The sequence below is a fragment of the Corylus avellana genome, chromosome 8 (genome assembly GCF_965113065.1).
Source record: "Corylus avellana chromosome 8, dhCorAvel1.hap1.2, whole genome shotgun sequence".
Classification (NCBI taxonomy): Eukaryota; Viridiplantae; Streptophyta; class Magnoliopsida; order Fagales; family Betulaceae; genus Corylus; species Corylus avellana.
In genome coordinates, this window is record NC_142497.1 from 18529615 (window position 1) to 18538433 (window position 8819).

Genomic DNA, 8819 nt, shown 5'->3' on the forward strand with positions numbered 1-8819 from the left:
TTTTTTCAATGTTTTCAGGAAAAAAAAAAAAAAAGGTTTTGTGTTTTGAGGTTTTCACGGGGTTTGAAAATTGATTTCACTTCCTAGGGTTAAAAAAAAGAAAAAAAAAACACTGCACCAATTTTGTTCGTCTGAAAGTGTTCTTGAAGGGGGAAGCAGTTGCATGTTATGGTCTAAGAAGAATTACTGAAAGCTTCACATCCTCCTAGTTAAACTATCTTTTACAACGGGTCCTCATACAGCAGTCAAGAAGAAATTATTGAACACTTTAACCTCGAATACAAAAACACTCCAAAAATCCTCAGAAATGCAGTTGTTATAAAAGCAGGGATATTCAATGAACTGAATCCCCCCCGCCCCCACCCCCAAACAACAAAAATTAAAAAAAAAAATTTCTACTATATTCCTGCCTCCATAATGATTTTCTTTTCTTCTCTTTTCCCCCCCTCTTCCTTCCTTCTGGGAAACAATAAACGAATAAGATAGGTGAGAGAGTCTGAGAGTACATATTTGCACCATATGTTATGTACACAATTTTCCTCTTACCACTAAACCTTTTGTTTTCACTCTCCTTAGTTAATGGCTGTGAGAGGCACTCTGGAGTCTCTTACGGACTGAGCAGCCTCATATACCCCAGCAATAACATGTTTTATATCTCCATTTGCTAGCTTTGCAGATTTTGCATCCCAAAATGTCCTCAATAATTCCTCAAAAGCAGGGGTTCTGAGTTCTTCAATCGATGAAACACTTGGTAGATTAAATGACCTCTTTCTCGGTGTTGAACAAGACGGTTCGTCCACCTGTTTGTAATAAAGGATTGAAATATTGATAAAGAACACAAAGTATATATAGAAATGGGTTGGGTTTCTAGATGCAAATTCTATGTCCCACATGCATTACATTTGCCCAAAAAATGAATTATTTTCTAGTTGTTATTTTTTTTTTTAATGTTTTTTGGTTGCAAATATGAGTATGTAATATAACAAATACAGAAAAGCACTCTTCTAATCGTCTTACTGTGTATTCACAAAGAAGACATTTCCCTGCATTTTCAGTTATCTCTACGATCTTGTGGTAATGACCACCCTTTAATTCCCTCAAATCCCCGCAACAAGGAACTATCATAGAATTGAGATTCCCGCATGCTTCGTGGTCAAGTTGCAGTGAATCTGCAAGTGTTCAATTCATAGTTTTGATCAAAATTTTAGGGAACCTACCAGGACAAACTTGAAATCTATGTAATAATGTGCAGGAAAAATTAGAAACTGACGGTCAATGGATGAAAGCAGATCCTTGTTAGCACTTTCTACATCTCCTAGTGCAGCTGACATGGCAGAAGAAAATTGAGCACGTAGGTCTTGATTGGCTTCCATTCCTCTCCTGATTTAAAGGAAAAACTGAAATGAGCGATCTTGAACAAAATTGTACCAAATATCGGATAGAGAGGGAGGGAGTAATACCTAACAATGGAATCCACAGAAGCAACATTGCTCTTCTCTAGATTGAGCAAGGATTCGTGAGCATTTTTCCATTGTTGTGTACCCAAATTTGCCTTCTTTAAACTGCACATTTTTGTTCACCATGAGTTCAGGGAATATAATAGAAAAGAATTGAAGGAGACCAGAACATGCCAAGAGCAGAGGCATGCGCTATCAACTATCATCTCGTAGTAGCCATACCAGTTCTGAAGAGCCTCTTCCAGGTCTCTCTTTCCACATTCCACTGCAGAAGTATCCTCAACATAATGGGATTCTGTTTTTTCCATGTGAACTGTCCATTTGGCTTTAACCGAAGAAGTGGAATCTTTCATAGTTGACATTTCCTGTTGCAGATTGGTGGTTCTGCTGGTTGCACTCTCCCGAAGATCATTTACTGCCATTTGTACCTAAAGAAACCAAAGATGAAAGTCACTGCTCAAAAAGCTCAATTAAAGACCCGGGTACAGATGAACAACGTGATTGCAGTAAGGAGAATATTTAGCAGTTTAAAAGCAAGAGGTACCAGTTTTTTCTTCCTAGCATTTGAACTTGCAAGCAGCTCTGCAACTTTTTCTAACAATTGCCTTTCTTCATTAGCAGCACACTCCTACATTTATTTTTAAACAAAATGTATTTAATACAACAGATAAGGCCTTCATCATGATTCATACAGTTGAATAGAGCACTTGAACCACCTCAAACTTTTCTTCAAGTTCAGATAGTTTCTGATCATTGACGGTTTGTGCTTCTTCCACAATTTGGGTCAGTTTGGACGCATGGATGTCTAGAGTCTTGAAGAAGTTTACTGTTATATTAGAAACTGACCTTGCAGTTTCTACTGCCCTCGCATGTGCCTGCATCGGGTATCAGATAGAAATATTTATTCAATGAAAATGATAATAATCCAAAACCCACTGACGTAAAGGTCCAAAAACACAGCCAAGTTACAAACCTCACGCTGTTGTTGTGCAAAAGCAGATAGCTTTTCCTCTTGCTTGTGAAGACTACTTTGAAGATCATTGAGTAGTGCATCAGCTTCAGAAGCAATTCCTTTGAAGAGCTGAATCATACAAATGAAGTCAAACACACACAAAAAAGCAGAAAGAAGATTCATAAAAAGTAGCGAATAAAGTAAATTACATTCTCCAGGGCTGATGAATGCTTAGAAACTTCAGAATTCAGGTCACCAAAAGTTGACTGAGAATTTTCTTCGAGCTTCCCAGTTATATCATCCAAAGCTTTAACACCAGAACCATACATGGTTTTCAACTTTCCAAGCCGTCCTTGAAGTTCTTCAGTGGCCTTCAAAAGCATATAAAAAGAGAAAATTGAGTGAATTGACATCAAATCTGAAGAGTGCATATAAAAATCTTGTATGCATCGTACCTCTGCTTTTGTTGATACAAAGGACTGCATATCTTCCTCCATGTCTTTCAGTTGCTGCTCTTGTTGAGTCACAGAAGCGGCCACAGTCTTGTGCAAGATTTCAAGCTGTTGAGTTAATTGGGACTGGAATTTCTGGATAAGTATTTTATTTCCATCTTCAATTTTATCCTTGCGCTCTGAAAATCAACCATGATCCAAAATATATATCATCCTCTAGTATTGATGGACAATACCCAAAACAAGTTTAACTTCCAAGAAAATAGTACAAACCAATTTTGGCAAATAAACTGGACACATCTGATGCAGCATTCTCTAGCTCTGCTCGCAGCTCAAATGCTCGCTCAACAAGTGACTTCTCTGAAAAATTAACAGTGGACGTCACCATTAGACAGCTATCATCAATCATACAAAGGCAGACTTGAAGAACCAGAAGTTTCAAGATAAGTTGGAAGCTTGAGTTTGAAGAAAACATGAAGAATCGTAAGATGGAATGCCCCAAAATAAAAGCCATTTGGTTTATGAATGCTTATTAAAATAAGGCCATTTGATACATAAATGTGGACTAGATATATTCTATTGGAAGGTCTTTTTCAATAAAGGTACCATGTGCGAAGTACTTTTTGTTTGCTTCCTTATCAGAGAGGGGCCCAGGAAGCGGGGCTTGCATGAGATTCCATAAAACAGACTAACTGACCTAAGCAGCAAGGGAGAAGTATAAAATTCTGTTTCTAGTGAACACCCAAAAATCTTTTACCCTTATTCAATCTCCAGCAAGAAAATGATCGAGCAGAAAGTTCAGACATAAAGTGCGATGTAGACTAAGAATGACATTTGCTCACCAGATTTGAGGAGATTAGATATGAGAAATTCTTTCTCTTTAATTGTTGCATTTGCCTGTCTGTGTTTTTCCTCGAGATCAAATAATGCATGCTCTGTTTCCTCAAGTTTTTTCTGAAGTTGCATACAATAGGGAAAAGTTAAGTTCTTGCACAAGATGAGAGCAGAAGATAATGTTCAATTAATAATATAAGATCTGCAGTTAACCCTCCAAACATATTATATTATACCTCAGTTTTTTCAAGTTTATCACTTAGTTCAGCTGTCAAAAGTTGCTGAGAATTGTTAAGTTCTTGAAGCTCCATGAGTTGCTGTTGACAAGTTGCAACATGATTATTAACAATCACGTTTAGTAACCTGGATAGAACCTTGAGGAAAACATCTCAATGAACATACCTTGTCCTTAGATTCCGAATCAAGTTCCATGCGCTCTATTTTTTCAGCCATTGCCTAGGGTAATGAGAGAGAGATTGAAAAAATAACATTACTTCCAATTCACAGTAAAATTCAGGTAAGAAAATTATTCCATTACCCAGCTTTATGATAATAAACCAACCTTCTTCTCAGATTCCTCGTGAAGATAACGGTCCCGTGGTATGTAGATCCCATTCTTTTCTCTTGCAGCGTAGACCTCTGATTGAACATAAAGAAACGTGTCATAAAATCTACTTTTCACCCTACTACCCGAGAGTAATTAAATTACATCTTTGCTAGAATGTATTCCCTCTGTCCCACAATAAATGAGTTTATAATAATACATTTTGACAAAAATCTACCTAAAACACCCTTACACAAGCCAAGAAATGTTTTTCAAATTTGCAAAGTGGTGCGTTCAAATTTAGGAATATTGTGGAAAGTTAAATTGACAAATACTTTCATTCTTGGAGTCTTCATTCATAAAATAGAAAGCACATAATCTAAGTGTTTTCCTTTCACAAAAAGACGAAAGAGACAACAAATCGAAGTATAAACCTTGCTTAAGCCGATCGATTTCAAAGTACAAATCCTTGATCAATGCAGATTTCATCATCTTCTGATTGATCTGAGATAGTAATCAAATGAAGATTGTTATGGAGGTAGCAAAGAAATAGAAATCAACTAACTAATATGAGAGAACGATTTACAATAAAAGAGGATAGACAAAAAAAAAAAATTATATACAGTGAACCACTTAGCTACCTCGGGTTTATTTTTGATATTTTTGGCACGGTGTGCATAATCTAGGGTGCTGAGTGTTTCTTCCAGACAATGAATGGAAGGTGATATTGTAGCTATAATGCACGTCTTTGTTTTCCCTCCAAGAGAGTCCCTCAATAACCTTGTCAGTTTGCTATCCCTGATATTCCAAGCACCTTAGCAACTTAACTCACCGTTCGGGTTCGCAAAAACAGCCAAGAGACCACAATGAATCTATCAACTAGTTATACTTCATACCTATACGGGACGTGACCAGAGTGCTCAACTAGTGCATTTATAACACGACCCAGGGTAAGCAAGCTCTTATTGATCTCCCCAGCTTCCCTTGCTCGGCTCTGCAAGTCACAATTTCTTCAGAGTCAAATGTGAAAGTTAAGGAAAAATCCATGACAAAAGTGAATGTAAAATTTTATACTGTTATTGCTAATGGATTATAAGAATTACATAAACTGAAAGCAAAACTTTTCTGTATAAAATACATGCAATAAGAATCTTTCAGTCAGACTAAAACCGTTTATGATGTATACATATATGCTCTACCCAGTTATATCATTGTATACACTAAAGTTGAATATAGATTAGTTATACTCATGTCAAACCTCTCGGGCCCCAGAGCGTGAAATATTCTCAGAACCTGCAAGGTCAACAAGGTTCAGCTTCCCACATTTAATCATCTCTTCCCCCTCTGGTGTGCACTCCTTAATGTGAATTGTGATAGAAAATATTGAGTGAGAACGACTGCTTTGCTTGTTGAGAAGAGTTTCAGCTGTTCGCCTTTTTGCAGAACCTTTCTCCAAGATTTTGTAAATTTCATTTGCAGTACATACTATCTCTTCTTCCAAGCCTCTTACAAATACACCCCCTTTTCCATCCTCCATGAGAGCAATGGGTTTCTTAGACTTGTCATCTATGTATTTAGAACTCTCTTCCAGGGCCAGAAGATCTGTAATCTCCTCATTGTACAGTTCTAAAAAGGTAACTTTCATGCTATATTCAGCATTCTGAGCTTCTAGTATATCAAAAATCTGCTTAACTGCTCGTGGGATCACACCTGCATCACTAGGAAATTCCCCATTCTACAAAAAGAAACAAGTTAATCAGCAACAGAGAGAACAAGGACTGCAACACATAAATTTTGATTTTTAGAAAGAACAACAAACCTTTTTCCGTGCTCCTCCTTCCATTGTATATGTTTTTCCTGTCCCTGTCTGACCATAGGCAAAGATGGTACAGTTGTAGCCCTCAAGTACTTCATTTACAATAGGAGACACGGCCTGATCATACAATTCCTTCTGTTGGGACGTTGGACCAAAGACCTAAACCGCATTATCCAACATTACAATCATTTCCACATGAAAAAGCAAAATAGATAACACTATCATTCAATACACTCCATTTCTGGCAAGTTGGCCAATAAGACCAGGAAGTGTACACAATACAGAATATACGAATTTCCAAATTTGCATAATCTGGGACCACAAAACACAAAACCCAAAAATCCTATCCTATATAGCAACTCTAGTTCAACCATTCTGCTTATTTAGGTCAGTAACTAGGATTTCAGCATAAAAAGAAAAGAAAAAAAAAAAACACGAGACACAAAGAAATTAAGGGTTCACTATCTTGCATTATCCTCCACATTCCTCCAAGAACCAAACACAGCAACGAAAACACTAAAAAGCAATTACAAATAATTTGGCGCAGCAAACCTTGTCGAAGAAGAACGATCTATCAATCTGCTTGTTGGCTATATTCTGAACCGCCGAAACTTCCCTTCTACCCTCATTACAAGAAATCACCACCGGTGTATGCACTCTCAACTCATCGTCACTCAATGGCCTACAAAAGCAATCCAATCAACGAATCATGAATCCGAAACAAACCGAATTGACTTAAACAACTCTTAGAGTCCAGATTCAAACTCACCTGCAACGCAAAAGAACCTGCACATTCACACCCTTTTCTTTTTCGATTTTGGAGCTGGAATTCGAATCCCCAGATCTTATTTCTCGCACCGCCTTATCGCTCGACCGTGGCGTCTGCGACGGCGATATTGATACCAGTCCACCCCTTCTCTGCGCGGAATCCATAGCTTTATTGTACTTTTCGACTCCGAAACCTTTCCTGAATCGGTGAAAACTCACTGATCAATCCGAATCACTGAGAATCCTTCATAATGACCCCCAATTAAGCATAATCAGAACCTTTCACTGAATAATCAGCGTATATGAGAAACATTTTCAAAAAGAAATAAAATGTGGTCAAAATGAAAAAAAAACAAGTGTAAAAAAATTGAGAATATTGTTGGTAGAGAAAGCTACACTGTTCTTGAATCTAAGGTAGAAAGCGACTCGGCACCAAGAAGCTAAACTCGCCGAGTCAACTCAGCTATGCTAATCCCACACACTCAAAACTCACTCGCTCACACTCACAGATTTTGAACAGTGAAAATGAGACACTGAATGCGAAAAAGTACAGCGTAAAAAATTCGCTTTAACCATGACTAAAAACTTCAATAAAAAATAAAAAACACAAAGAGACACACATTGATGAATTCAGTTGGATCGATAATGACCGATCGAAACTCAAACAGTGAATTAAAAAAGAAAAAAAAAATCCAGAGAAATCTCACTGTGAGATCGAAAATGAAAAACTTACAGTCTGTGTTAACGCAATGGCCGGCCTCTGAAGATCTTCGAGTGCCGAACTATCTATTGCGACGATTCTTTTCGAGACAGAAAGTCTACGACACAGCGAGAGAGAGAGAGAGAGAGAGAGAGAGCGTGTGAGCGTGAATGAATGAATGAATCGGTGGATTTTAATGATTTTTAAATGTTGAATAATAATACTCAGAGAGAGAGAGAGAGAGTGAGAGAGAAGAGAGGGACTGTGTGGGTCTTTGTGTTTAGAGCTGAGAGAGAGAGAGAGAGGAGAAAATAAAATTAAAATCACAATGGCGTTACGAGACATTTGGGAGCTGGAGGACGGCAATGACGGCTGGGGGCTAACGGCGTCAGAGAGATCCGTTTGATCGGAATTTTCCGACCGTTATAAAGGGACAAAAGCTAATTAAACGCTTTTTGAATTTTTTTGAAACCGAACCAGCGTCGGTAATTGGCCCATCGCTTTCTCGGATATTACAACGTTAGCCCTTGGAGAATTATTAATTTGATTAGTTAATTAAGATAAGGCATGTTTAGTTTGAATTTGAGTCGTATTTATGTAAGCTTTGAGTGAGAGAATACCAACTGCACATTTCCTGTTAATGAGGAGAGCTGGGGCCCATTGGCCCATTACAGAGATTTGAAACATTTAAAATATAACAATTTTTTTTTTTTCTTTCTTTCTAATAATCTTTTTATGGAGAAATTTGAAATTGGGAAACAGCTAATATTGTCTTTTCACTTGTTTGAATGGGTGAAGAAGATAATTTGCTGGCCTATGGGGAAAATTGTGAGTTTTTGAGTAATTGGGTGGCATTAGTACTACTTCATGATTGATAAAGGGCATTGTTAGAGAGCCTATGTTTTTGTCCATTTATGGCACCCATTTTTTTATTTTTCTAATAATTTCATCTTCTTTAAAGTTCTTGTGTTTTTTGGCTTATTATTGTGGGATAGGACCCATTTTAGAATTCAAATTAAATTTCATAGATGTAATAATAGCATATATGTTGCCATTTAGTGAATATATTAATATGTCTTTTTAAATTTTTATATAATGTAGCAGTATTTACACTATTAAATGTAGACCATGAGAGTCTTCAAGAGGTAACTCAATCGGCCGGGACCACGCCTCATGAAGCGGAAGTCATTAGTTCGAATTCCCATCTCCCCTTTTGTGCGGACATGTCAAAAAAAAAATGTAGACCATGAGAGGATCCTAATCCTAGCTAACACTAAAAAGAAAAATTGATAGAGA

At 37.2% G+C, this 8819-nt stretch overlaps 1 protein-coding gene across 1 annotated transcript; it reads right to left on the reverse strand.

Moving 5' to 3' along the window:
- Positions 1-206: 206 nt before the first annotated feature.
- On the reverse strand, positions 207-7808 carry LOC132163975 (P-loop containing nucleoside triphosphate hydrolases superfamily protein). The gene is made up of 23 exons (XM_059574367.2): positions 7557-7808; positions 6825-7067; positions 6608-6737; positions 6059-6214; positions 5498-5974; positions 5136-5233; positions 4881-5037; positions 4674-4743; positions 4258-4334; positions 4098-4151; positions 3932-4012; positions 3704-3815; positions 3135-3221; positions 2865-3040; positions 2619-2780; positions 2431-2538; positions 2174-2332; positions 2002-2085; positions 1680-1885; positions 1461-1562; positions 1271-1380; positions 1018-1169; positions 207-800 (listed from the first exon to the last, which is right to left on the reverse strand). The coding sequence occupies exons 2-23, from the start codon at positions 6986-6988 to the stop codon at positions 573-575; spliced, it is 3150 nt and encodes a 1049-aa protein (XP_059430350.1). The 5' UTR covers positions 6989-7067; positions 7557-7808; the 3' UTR covers positions 207-572.
- Positions 7809-8819: the final 1011 nt, after the last annotated feature.